Consider the following 13,171-nt stretch of genomic DNA (forward strand, 5'->3'; position numbering starts at 1 on the left):
GACATTGGGGAGGATATGTATTGTGGAGAGTGTTGCATGTTGTGTAAGATTGATGAATCACAGACCTGCACCCCTGAACAAATAATAGATTGTAAGTTAATAATAAAATGTTTTTTACAAAAGAATGATTGGCAAAACCTCAAGGGCACGCACGTTGTTTGGGTCTTTATTTTTATTTATTTATTTTTAGAGATTATTTATTTATTTATTTGACAGAGATCACAAGTAGGCAGAGAGGCAGGCAGAGAAAGAGAGAGGGAAGCAGGCTCCCCACCAAGCAGAGAGCCCAATATGGGGCTTGATCCCAGGACCCTGGGATGATGACCTGAGCCGAAGGCAGAGGCCTTAACCTACTGAGCCACCCAGGCGCCCCTGGGTCTTTATTTTTAAACCTCTCCTTGAAAGTGGCTGGCCGCAGTGTAGGCATGAGCAAGTTATCATTCGCCAGTTTAAACAGGTAGTGGAAATGAGAGCAAGGCCAAGGGGCGCCCAGCCAGCAGGGGGCGCCCGAGCTCTCGCTGGCCCCTCCCGAGCTCCGCCCCGCCCCCGGCGCCCTATGTCCCGCCTCCGCGCGTCAGCAAGCATGTCTCCTCCCCCACATCCGCTTTGGTGAGCTGAGCGCTTGGTGCTTCCGGTGGCGCCGCGTGGGGCTCTTTGGCCTGGAACCCGTCGCCATGGCGGTGTTTGCTGGCCCGGCCAAGCCGTTCCTGTCGCTAAACCCGCAGGAAGAGGCCAAGTTTCAGAAGGAGGTGGCGCAGGCTCGTCGGCGCGCAACCCAGGTTAGCAGCCACCGCGGGTCGGACTGAGAGAGGAGGGGACAGACAGGTCCGCTACCTCCGGCGACTCCCAGGGTGGGCCGCAGACCTCATGAGCTTGCAGGCCAAGATCTCTGAGACCGAGAGGGCTATGCTGATAGGGAGATGGGATTTAGCCGTGTAGGCCTTAGGGTCCTCCTTTGGAAATACGGGGGACGTAATTGGGATAATGCAAGAGGAGGGCCAGCTGTAGGGAATGGACTCTGATACCGCAAATCCTCCGGTTAGAGATGCCACTGCTCCGCTTTGCACCCGAATTTGGGACGGTTGTTTGCCTGGTTAGTGATTTGGGGGGGGTCTTAAAAGACAAACTTTGCAGAGTTCCATTTACTGACTAGGGCCTCTGGCATCAGGTTTTATTCGCCTTGGTTTTTTTTTTTTTTTTTTTTTAAGCAAAAACACATGTTAGGGGCATCTAGGTGGCTCAGTGGGTTCAAGCCTCTGCCTTCGGCTCAGGTCATGGTCTCAGGGTCCTGGGATGGAGCCCCACGTCAGGCTCTCTGCTCAGCAGGGAGCCTGCTTCCTTCTCTCTCTCTCTGCCTGCCTCTCAGTGTACTTGTAATTTCTCTCTGTCAAATAAATAAATAAGAAAGAAAATGGGTTAAGAAATTAAAAAAAAAAATACCACATGTTTGGAAAAGTTAAAAGTGCTTATTATGGAAGGCGAGAGCGTGATGACTGAGGTGCTGACAGGTTGGTGGACACTGAAATTGTCTCGAAATTGTTCGGTTAGGTGGTTGTGACCCGCTGTGATGTGCAGGCAAAGTTGAAGGGTACGTTTATGTGGAGTTTGACCAGAAGATTGGAAATGATGTGTTAAAAGATTTACTTTCCTATCCGTTGGTTCATCATGTAGTTGATTGAGCATTTCCAGGGTTCCAGGTGCTGCAGTACAGGCTAAGACAATCCACCCCTTGACCATTGTCCTCCTGAAAAGGTAGACACCTCATTTTTCAGTTACTATTCTGTAAGTGAAAAAACAGGGAAGGTTTTTGATCTTTTGTCTTGGACTGAAAGAGGGTTTTTGCAGGTTGTGTTGCAATGTGATTTTTTTTTTTTTTTTTTAATTAACATTCGCATGTACCTGGTCTATATGTCTTCAGCGACAGGAGAAAGAAAAACTGACTCCTGGAGTAATCTACGTGGGCCACTTACCTCCAGCACTCTACGAAACCCAGATCCGGGCATATTTCTCCCAGTTTGGCACTGTTACAAAATTCAGACTGTCCAGAAGTAAACGGGTGAGATTAAATTAGATTGTTTTGCTTCTTAAAAGTATATGAGATTTGACAGTTTATAGAGTGATCATATATTGTTTGTCACAGTTCATTTCAGAAAAGGGGGTGGGTAAGATTTCAAACCTGAAACTGAAAAGAGCAAAATCAGTGTTACTGTATATGTTTGTTTTACTATTAAAATTGCCCCAAATCTTCAAATTAAATTGATAATCCTGGTAAATGAGTCATACTTATTCTGTGGCTACTAAGCCAGGAATACATGAACTTCTGTTTGAGAAGCCATTACGAACATCTTGTATTAGCCTCTGGCACATGCATCTCTATAATAGCAAAGGTTTGTATAGTGCGTAGTTAAGAACAAGGCTATTGAAGCAAGACCATGTAGCTTTGAGCCCTGGCTGTACAGGTCACTAGTTATGTGACCTTAGACAAACTATGTAATTCCTCTATGTTTCAGTTTTCTAGTCTGTAAAATATGAATAAAATACTATCCACCTCGTAGGAGAACATAATTAAAGATTAAACAAGGTAAAAAAAACGCAGAGTTCTTAGAACAATACCTGATAAAAGTAAACCCTTTATAAATGTTACTATTATACTGAACCTACCTCCTAATGAAGAAAACATTTGTATGGTTGGTTTCCGAAGTAGAAGAATGGCCTCTTTATTTTCTTCCCTGCATGCATCCAGTTTTGGTTGTGACCATAGACCTCTCACTGTTGGAATCTGTTTTTTCTTGATTCAGTTTTCCCACATTTTATCATAGTTGAATTTTATATTTGATTTGGTATGTGAGGAGATAGGGTATGCATCCATCATACGCTAGTTATCATAAAATCACAGATATTAATGTTGTCAAAGCAACATGTTAGCATTAAAGAAAATTTTAGATTTAAAATGCCCTAGTATCTCTTCCATCCTAACCAAAGTAACATTTTGTCTGTATTCCTTCCCTTATTTTTCCATTTCCCTATTTATAATGGTTGCGTATTATGTGGGTGAGATATTTTAAACATCCTAAAGTCTGATAGAGCATTTAGTGTTTGTTTGGTAATCCGCCATTCACTTTTATCACATATCAACTTGATCTCACACTTGTTTCAGATATTTGTTCTTTAAGAAATAAATTATAGGTAGACTTGAGGTCCCTTTTGTACCCTTCCCAATCCTCTTCATTTTCTGCCCATGTCCAGGGACTTAGTATTCGTGAATCCAGTGCTCTTCATTACTCTATGCTTTTAAATTTTTACGATGTGTTCGTGTATGAATGAATATATGTTATGTATTTAAATCAATATTTTATCATTCTTTAACTGAATTTTTTCATTAACAATCTATTTAGAATTTTATCCATGAAACATTTATTGTCGTCACTGTGTTCCTTTGCTTGATTTATTAAAGCTTATCCATCTTCTTATTGATTATTAGGGTTTTAGTTTGGGGGGAAGTTGTTTGTTTACAATTTTTCTGTGTTATCGGTGAATCTACTAGGAACATTCTTTGTGCAGGTATAGGCATACTCTTCTGGAATAGTAAATTCTGGGGGTGCCTGGATGGCTCAGTTGGTTAAGCATCTGCCTTTGGCTCAGGTCATGATCCCAGGGTCATGGGATCAAGCCCCATGCCTGGCTCCTTGCTCAGCAGGAAGCCTGCTTTTCCCTTTCCCCTGTGCTCCTGCTATGTCTCTCTCAAATGAAGTCTTTTTAAAAAATAAATGAATAAAATTCTCTGGACTTTGGACCCACTATAAGAAATAAGTTTTATAACACAAGCCTGCACACACATATATGTATGTAAAGATAATTGAAATAATTCATAAGGCAGTACCTAACCTTTCTATTTAGATTTTTTTTTTTTTTAAAGATTTTATTTATTTGATAGAGAGAAATCACAAGTAGACGGAGAGGCAGACAGAGAGAGAGAGGGGAAGCAGGCTCCCTGCTGAGCAGAGAGCCCGATGCGGGACTCGACCCCAGGACCCTGAGATCACGACCTGAGCCGAAGGCAGCGGCTTAACCCACTGAGCCACCCAGGGTGCCCCTCTATTTAGATTTTTTTAATGCTTTTCTGACCCACTAAATTGATTTTGTTGCCTTCTTAAAGGTCACATTCAGAGTTTGAAAACTACTGCTTTACAGAATATCCTCATCCTCAGAGTCACTGAGTATAGAAGGCTCATGGTTTCTGTATCTGCCTTACTCTGTGACACTTGTAACATTATGTGTGTGTTGGCCATTAGAACTCCCATCTTCTATGAATTGCCTGTTCACATGTTTTCCCTTTCTTATTGTTGTCTTTTCTGAAAACTTTTTTTCTGCATTTTCTGGGACGTTATTTTGTAAATGTTTTCCCAGATTACAATATAGCCATTGTTTTCCTCAGTTTTATATTTGGAAAATGTTTCAAGGCTACAGGCAGGTAGAAAGAACATTACGAACAGCTCTGCCCCTCGCCTGGATTCACGTGTTACTAACATCCTGACACATTATCTTCATCTCTTTACTTGTCCTCTAAACACTTCATTGTTTTGCTGAGCCTTTTGAAGAAAGTGATAGTCATAATACTTTAAATACTTCATCATAAATTTAAGAATAGAACCTTGTCTACGTAACAACAGTATAGTAGTTTATAATGTACTGTCCCTCTGCATACATCCTCAGTAGTCACAAAATGTCTTTAGTTATTCTCTACCCATTCTGGAATCCAATCGAGGTTCATGCATTGTATTTAGTTTTAGCTTTTCAGCCTATCTGTAACAATCTTCTTGCCCATTTTTGCTTAATTGTTTTGCTTTTCTTGACTTTGGCTTTTTTAAAGAGTTCAGGTCAGTTGTCTTATAGAAAGCTTGCTGCTTAAGGAGATGCACTAAAATTTACCATATCCAGCATTGCTGTTGCATAATAAAGGTGCCATTTCCCCCTCTCACCCCAGTTTTGACGGTTAGCTCAGTACTTTCAGCATTCTGGGATTACTAGGTAAAATAGGTAAACGTGTTTGGAATTTTTTTTTTTTTTAAATCTCTATACCCAACATGGGGCTTAAATTTAACAAGCTCTGAGATTAAGAGTCACATGCTCTATCAGCTGAGCCAGCCAGGTGCTCCTGGCTTTTGGTTTTGGTTTTGGTTTTTTGTTTGTTTAGTCACTTGACTGTATTTTAAATCCCTTCTCAGAAGGTTTATATCAGTTAATTATGTGGCACAGTAAGTTTAGTATCATAATGTGTCTCTTCTACTCCACCATCTTTCCCCTCCCTATTAAGAGAGAGGAGTATAAAGAATTTTCGGGCATACAGATTTTTACCAAAATCTTCTTGTTGTAGATAATTAAACAGTGGGCGTGTCCACGTTGCTAGTTAGTGGCACTGTTGGTGCTAGAAATGAGCCTTCTCATCATTGGATGTTTTCTGTTTCCATAATTTGTATTACCAGTTTTGATCCATTTCCAAAGATATGCTTAAATGTAAAATTGTGAAAGTTTCCCATTATTACTAATAATTAGAACCACAGGGTGGAAATATTTGTTTTTCCAACCCTCCTAGGTTTTCCGGCTGGGACCCTGTAAATTTAATGTCCTGCTTTTAGGCAAATAGAGGAGGGCAAAGGACTTTTTGTTGTTTACTACTTCCAGTTGCTTTCAGCTTAAAGTAATCCTTATGCCAACATGGAATATTTGGGGATGGCATATTCTGCCACCCTACAGGAACATTTGTGCTCTTGACAGACTTTTTGTAGAGCATTTATGAATTATTTCTTCATAGCAACCCTATGAGAGTGATTATTTTGTCCCCATTTAATAGAATGAAAAACTGAGGTTTATTGTTACTTACCTAATTGTCACAGCTGCACTCCAAACTTGGGCATTTGGATGCTAGAACCCATGCTCTTATTACTAAGGTGATGAGGGCAGGAGTGCTGAGGGCAGGAATCAAGGACATGTATTTCAGAAGATGTTGACAGCGTCCCTTTGCCATCCGTTATGAAGATGATCAGTCATTAGTAAACATGAAAATGAACACATTATTTTATTGATTAGCTTGGCAACACTGAGGACTTAGTTTTTTTCCAGTTCTTATATACAAAGTGAGAATTAGATGACCTGGATTGTTTGCGAAACATCGCACTATCTGCTAGGCATTGTGAATACATGAATAAAATGACTATCAGTGAAATTGGTAATGAGTAAAGGACTGTGGGCCTTACCAGATGTGATAAATTACCTTACCAGATGTGGGCCTTACCTTCATGTGGTAAATTCCAGCTGCATTGGTAATGTATTTTTCATGTAATCAAAATTCTAGGAATACCTCAAAATCAAGGCATGTCCTGCCTATTTTGGATCTTTTCTTTCTAATATATTTCATTTTCACATAATCTTTACACCCAGTGTGAGCTCAAACTCAGAATCCCAAGATCAAGAGTTGCATGCTGTACTGACTGAGCCAGCCAGGCGCCCCAGATCTTATCTTTTCCCATAACAGCCCCTGCACAGTGCATTGAAGTTAGAATAATGTTACTCAGTAATGGGCCTAATGTACATTATTTAAATTAATGACATTTTAGGACTTTCCAGACCCATTAGAATTTAATCATTCTACTTTTTGTGGTGGGTTTTCCATTGCAGACTGGAAATAGTAAAGGCTATGCCTTTGTGGAGTTTGCATCTGAAGATGTTGCCAAGATAGTTGCTGACACGATGAACAACTACCTTTTTGGTGAAAGACTCTTAAAATGTAAGTGCTTTTCTCTTACCTGTGGGATTGTGTGGTTGCCTCCTGCTGGTGCATGGCTCTGCTGAGAAGGACAGATTGCTTAGCTCCTTGGATATCCCACTTCGTCTCTGGGATGATTCTCCTAAGTATTTAAGTGCAAGGATATGAGCACATTTTCTAGAATTGTAAAACCTTCCAGAGTGAGAGCCATTTTAACGCTAAGATGGAATTGGGACAAGTTACTACATTGGCAACTGACCTATCTCTAATGGAATATGGAAGGCTTCCCTGAGGAGGTATCATTTCGGTTGAAACCTGAAGATTAGATAGGAGTGAGCCAGGGGAAGGGCATTATCATCTCTGGCTTAATGGGACAACTAAAAAACCAGAGGTGACTAACCGTACTTAGTTGCCTGTGAAGGAATGTGAGGAGAATAGGAGATAGAGGAGGTCAGGTTACTGAAGGCCTTAAAAATCTGGGAGTTGATAGGGGTACCTCGGTGGCTCCGTCATTGAATGTCTGCCTGAGATCGAGCCCCACATCTGTCTCTCTGCTCAACAGGAGGTCTGCTTCTCCCTCTCCCACTCCCCCTGCTTGTGTTCCCTCTCTCACTGTCTTTCTCTGTTAAATAAATAAAGTCTTTAAAAAATCTGGGAGATGAGAATATATCCTGAGGGCAGTGGAAAGTCACCAATAGATTCTAGATAGGATAACATCAAAGGCAAGAAATCACATTTGAGAGTCCATCTAAACAACATTGGCTGCAGCTCTTTCACAGGAGAAACTATGAGGAGTAGAGGGGAGACAACACCAGCTTAGTTTATCCTACAGAAAGTGGAGCTGCCCACTTTGCATTCCCAGAGCTTCCCTGTCTATAGCTTGGTGCCTCTAGAGGCAGAGTTAACTTTTGGCTTCTCTGTGCTGATGGTGGAGTGTGTGACCATACTAGGTGTCCAAACCACAGACATCTGTTCACGTAGCTGATGAGCTGCCCACATAGCATCTCTCTCTCTCTCTCTGTTCCTGTTGCCGTGACAGAATCCTAGTGGCCTCATGAGGTCATGGGTTCATTTCACACATAGAAAGCGTGGCTCTTGCCAGGAGGAAATGAGCCAAATAGGTGGCCTAAGACGTGTCAGGGGACCACATTGGTAGGATCAGTGCTATGCTATATTCTGAACCCTGGTATGAGTTCAGATGGAAGATTAGCCTCATTGTCTTTTTTTTTTTCCTGAATGGAAGTAGTGTATTTTGGAGGCGAGCCCAGGAGAATACAGGTAAGGAGTAGAGAAGTGAGAGGAGCAGGAAGTTGTTGAGGGTGTGTTAGCGAGCACATTACCTCTCAGGTAGCTGGGCTCCATCCTGCCGGGTAACACAGGGAGACAGAATAATTCTATCTGACAGGCAAGGGAACTAGGGTTTTTATCTATCAACTCCCCATCCGCCATTGGTTGAGGGTTGATGCAAGTGTTCTGGCCTGCCTTGCACATGGTCACAGTATTCTTTCATAGCCTGAAAAGGGCCCTTAAGCAGAGAGCTAGAGATAACCGGTAAGCTAGCTGAGTCCTAGAGAGGTATGCAGAGATGAGATAAGTGATTCCTTGTGGTACAGCAGGTCACACAGCCTGAGATCCTGCTAGCTAGCTTCTCAGTGTCTTGACACCAGCAAGACATTCCTTTATACAACTCCTCTTGTGCATTTACATGTTTCTAGCTCCTGGAACAGTTCTTGGCATTTTTTAAGTAGATACTTAATAATAATTGTTGGCTGAATGCCTTTATTTTAGGTCCCTAATTTATTGTTTCAGTCTTCTCCATGTAAACGAGAGACATCATCTTGATGATTTGATACTGGTGAAAACTTCAAAATCTTCTCTTTGCCACTTGGTTGAAAACTTCTTTCTTTCTTTTAAATGTAGGTCATTTTATACCACCTGAAAAAGTACACGAAGAACTTTTTAGAGAGTGGCATGTTCCATTTAAAAAGCCATCATATCCAGCAGTGAAACGGTATAATCAGAATCGGACCCTTCTTCAAAAGCTACAGATGGAGGAGCGATTTAAAAAGAAGGAAAAATTACTCAGGAAGAAATTAGCTAAAAAAGGAATTGATTATGATTTTCCTTCACTGGTAAATACTGCTTCCCAAAATGTTTTTTGTGTTTTTTTTCTTGGGGTGGGCTTTGTACCTCATTAGCTATAAAACATATTTACGGTTTTATACATAATAAAGTGTCTAGCCCAGTATTCATCATGTGCTAGGCCTTGCCTAAATTTTTGAAACACTGCATTGTAGGTTCTTTTTTCCCCGACTAAAGATTTTACTTATTTATTTTAGAGAGAGTGCACACAAGTTTTGGGGTGGAGGGGGTGAGAAGCAGATGCCCTTTCAGGACCCCAAGATCGTGACCTGAGCTGAAGGCAAATGCTTATTAACCAGCTGCGTTCCCATTATGCACCTGCACTGTAGGCCCTTTCTAAAAGTTAGAGCAGATCCTATGATCTCCATTATACAGAAGAGGAAGCTCTTGAAAGGAATTAGCTTAGAGTGCCTGGGTGGCTCAGTTGGTTATCCACCAACAACCCATGGGAACCATTTGGGAGCTGGGATGATGAAGCTGGAAACCAGGCATTCGAGAAAGCTTCTCAGTAGCCCATTTGCTGCTTTGTATGAAAGCCCTGCTTCATGATCTAATCCTGAACTTGCCCAGATTGGGGCCTGCCTTTTCACATTCTTCTGGTACACATTTCTGATTCAGCTTTCTGTGTGGCCAGCTCCAGGTTTTGGACCCACTTCAACCTCTGCAGCCTGTGCCCATTCCTTAGTTAGGCCCCCCTTCCAGTTTTGCCCTTAAGATCGTGCGTTCTGCTTTTTAAATTGAAATGCTATGTCATTTGAGGATAATTTACTGATAATATATGTGAGGCTCTAATGGTAAGTTAAAAATGTAAATTTTTTTTTATTCATTTGTTCAAAACTTTTTTTATGTTCATTTAAGATTTTACATAAAAAGGAGAAAAGAAATGCTTCAAACACTGGTCTTCAGAAATCTACAAATAGCCAGGTAAAATTTTGTTTATTTGTCATATTACATGCCAGATATTAGGAAAAGATAAATGGGGAAATATATTCAGGACTACTATTGCTGATAAACATGCAGGTTGATGAAGTCCCTTAAAATTTATTTAAGGTCTTATCAAAGAAGAAGAAGAAGAAAAAGGTTTCAAAGGTTTCACATACTCCTACCACTCCTGAGAAGACTGTGGATAGCCAGGTAAAATTGTTCTCAGTATTCTGGAAATGAGATGTTCTAAAAGTGATTTGAAAGAGGAAAAGCAGGGGTACCTAGCTGGCTTGGTCAATAGATTTTGCAACTCTAAATCTCACGACTATGAGTATACCACATAGGGTGTAGAGATTACTTTTAAAATAAATGATTTTTTGGGATGCCTGGGTGGCTCAGTTGGTTGGACGACTGCCTTCGGCTCAGGTCATGATCCCGAAATCGCAGGATCAAATCCCACATCAGGCTCCCAGCTCCATGGGGAGTCTGCTTCTCCCTCTGACCTTCTCCTCGCTCATGCTTTCTCTCACTGTCTCTCTCTCTCAAATAAATAAATAAAATCTTTAAAAATAAATAAATAAAATAATAAATAAATAAATAAATAAATAAAATGATTTTTTTATTTTTTAATTTTTTTTAAAGATTTTATTTATTTATCAGAGAGAGATTGGGGAGAGAACGAGCACAGGCAGACAGAATGGCAGGCAGAGGCAGAGGGAGAAGCAGGCTCCCCGCCGAGCAAGGAGCCTGATGTGGGATTTGATCCCAGGACGCCGGGATCATGACCTGAGCCGAAGGCCGCTGCTTAACCAACTGAGCCACCCAGGCGTCCCATAAATGATTTTTTTAAAAAAAGATTTTATTTGAGAGAATACAAGTTGTGGTAGCAAACACACACACACACATCCCACCCCCACCCCCCCACACACCCATGTTGGACTCAGTTGAGAACCCTGGGGCAAAGGCTTCAAAAGGACGCGTAACTGACTAAGCCACCCAGGTGACCCAGTAGATACTGTTTTTTTTTTTTTTTTAAGATTTTATTTATTTATTTGACAGACATCACAAGTAGGCAAAGAGACAGGAAGAGAGAGAGAGGAAGGGAAGCAGGCTCCCCGCTGCTTTTTTTTTAAAAAAAAAAAAAAAAGGAGAACCAGTTTGTGCTCCTGGCACTTTAGGAAAATTGCAGATTTTACCTTGTGATTGTTTTGGTAAATGATTGCTGGTGATTTAGCAGATATAGTGAAGTTAGCAAACATTATCGTGAGTTTACTGCATTGTTTGCCTTTCAGCAAAGTGACTGAGTCAGTAGGGAGAACTGAGGCTGCTATCTTTATAAATGTAGCAAGTCTAGTTTTCTATGTAATAGCTTATAATGGAGTATATTGTGTGCAGCTGTATCACCAAAAGGGGTAAACAAGCCTAAAATAACAGGGCAGTTGGGGTGGGGGTAAACTCATTCCTAATACCTTTCTATATTCCTGTATTACAACCTTTTACTTGTTGAATCCAGGGCCCCACACCAGTTTGTACGCCAACATTTTTGGAGAAACGAAAATCTGAAGTGGCTAAGATGAACGTTGATGATAAAGATAATGAAATAATTTTCAAACAGCCCATACCCAGTGTAAAAGAAGAAACACAAGAGACTCAGACACCTACACGTTCAAGAAAAAAAAGACGAAGGAAAAGCAGTCAGTGATTCTGAATGTATTCTATTTCTTCTGAAAAATGTGGTTTTAGTGTGAGGGCTAATTCTGTGTATTTAACTAGATGCAGTGGAGTGCAACCATTGACAAGATTCTTAGAGGGAAAACTTGTCAGTTCAAGGCCGTACGGAAAGCAGTCAGTAGCTGCTTACCTGCCCTTGCTGAGATGCGCGGGTGTCTAGCTTGCCGGAGCCAGGCTCATGCTGCCTCTTTGTCCTGGTCTCTAGTTTTCTTTGCAGATTTCATAGCTGTCTTTAATTACTCTGCCCGGATAGAAAATCACCATTTACTGCAGCTTTCCTTGTTACCATCAAATAAAAAAAATAAAATCTTGACCATCTACATGGTTCTCTGTTGGGCGTGCACGTTTAACCCATAAGGGCATTTCAACGTGTGCTTCAAATTGAAAGTTAAATTACATGGAGAGAGAAGTACATGTGTGTGATTATTTTTACCATGTTAAGTTAGTTTTTGATGGGTTAGCAAGATTTAATAACCCATCATTTTGTCTGTATCATGGATGTGGGATTGTATTTCAACAATCAGTGATCAGCAAATAAACTTTCTACAATTCATTTGTATGCAGATGGGGCTTCGATTTTTTTTTTTTTTAATTTCTAGTGTAATTAACATACAGTGTTAATGTTAGTTTCAAGTGTACAATACAGTGATTCAGCACTTCATACATCACCCAGTGCTTCTCCTCCTTCCCTCTGGTAACCATTGGTTTGTTCTCTATTGTTGAGAGTCTCTTTCATGGTTTGCCTCTTTTTTTTTCCTCTCTCTTTGCTTATTTGTATTGTGTCTTAAATTCCACATATGAGTGAAATTATGTGGAATTTGTCTTTCTCTTGACTGACCTTTCTTTTAGCATAATACTCTTCTCTTCACCCATGTTGCAAGTGGCCAGATTTTGTTCTTTTTTTATGGCTCAGTAATATTCTGTTGTAAAGCCTTGGGTGTCTTGAAGTAAAATAGTAGGTTTTTGCCTCCTCAACTATTTTAAAGTTTCTTTTTTCTTTTTTTTTTTAAAGATTATTTATTTATTTGACAGAGATCACAATAGGCAGAGAGGCAGGCAGAGAGAGGAAGGGAAGCAGGCTCCCCGCTGAGCAGAGAGCCTGATGTGGGGCTCGATCCTAGGACCCTGAGATGATGACCTGAGCCAAAGGCAGAGGCTTAACCCACTGAGCCACCCAGGTGCCCCTATTTTAAAGCTTCTGATACTCTTGAAATGTTTTCTTTTAGCTAATCTAGACTTACTAAAAATGCACATTGCTATCGAACATTTTCTCCTCCAGTGTTTGTTAAATCTTTTAATGTACTGGACTGGGTGTCCCGATACAAAATGTAAATGAGAATTTGTTTCAAGTGTACAAAGAGCAGATTTTACCTCTAGAATAGTACCTGACATAGACTATGTTCAGTATGGGGATACCTGGGTGGCTCAGTTAGTTAAATGTCTGCTTTCAGCTCAGGTCCTGATCCCAGGGTTCTGGGATCGAGTCACGTGTCGGGCTCCCTGCTCAGCGGGAAGTCTGCTTCTGCCTCTGCTCCTCTCCCTTGCTTGTGCACACGCACACTCTCTCTGGCAAATAAAGTCTTTAAAAAAAAAAAAAGTATGTCCAGTATG

At 40.8% G+C, this 13,171-nt stretch overlaps 1 protein-coding gene across 1 annotated transcript; it reads left to right on the plus strand.

The window, feature by feature from the left end:
• The first annotated feature begins 604 nt into the window (after positions 1-604).
• On the plus strand, positions 605-12,123 carry NIFK (nucleolar protein interacting with the FHA domain of MKI67). Its single transcript, XM_059166609.1, has 7 exons — positions 605-779; positions 1,919-2,056; positions 6,676-6,784; positions 8,684-8,895; positions 9,764-9,829; positions 9,956-10,039; positions 11,343-12,123. The coding sequence occupies exons 1-7, from the start codon at positions 675-677 to the stop codon at positions 11,529-11,531; spliced, it is 903 nt and encodes a 300-aa protein (XP_059022592.1). The 5' UTR covers positions 605-674; the 3' UTR covers positions 11,532-12,123.
• Positions 12,124-13,171: the final 1,048 nt, after the last annotated feature.

This window comes from Mustela lutreola, chromosome 3 (assembly GCF_030435805.1).
Source record: "Mustela lutreola isolate mMusLut2 chromosome 3, mMusLut2.pri, whole genome shotgun sequence".
NCBI classification, from domain to species: Eukaryota; Metazoa; Chordata; class Mammalia; order Carnivora; family Mustelidae; genus Mustela; species Mustela lutreola.

Bases quoted from the DNA above. Each gene is read 5' to 3' on its own strand.
- NIFK (XM_059166609.1), top strand. From the start codon at position 675: ATGGCGGTGTTTGCTGGCCCGGCCAAGCCGTTCCTGTCGCTAAACCCG. The intron at 8,896-9,763 runs GTAAATACTGCT...TGTTCATTTAAG, and splicing joins ATTATGATTTTCCTTCACTG to ATTTTACATAAAAAGGAGAA. The intron at 9,830-9,955 runs GTAAAATTTTGT...AATTTATTTAAG, and splicing joins AGAAATCTACAAATAGCCAG to GTCTTATCAAAGAAGAAGAA.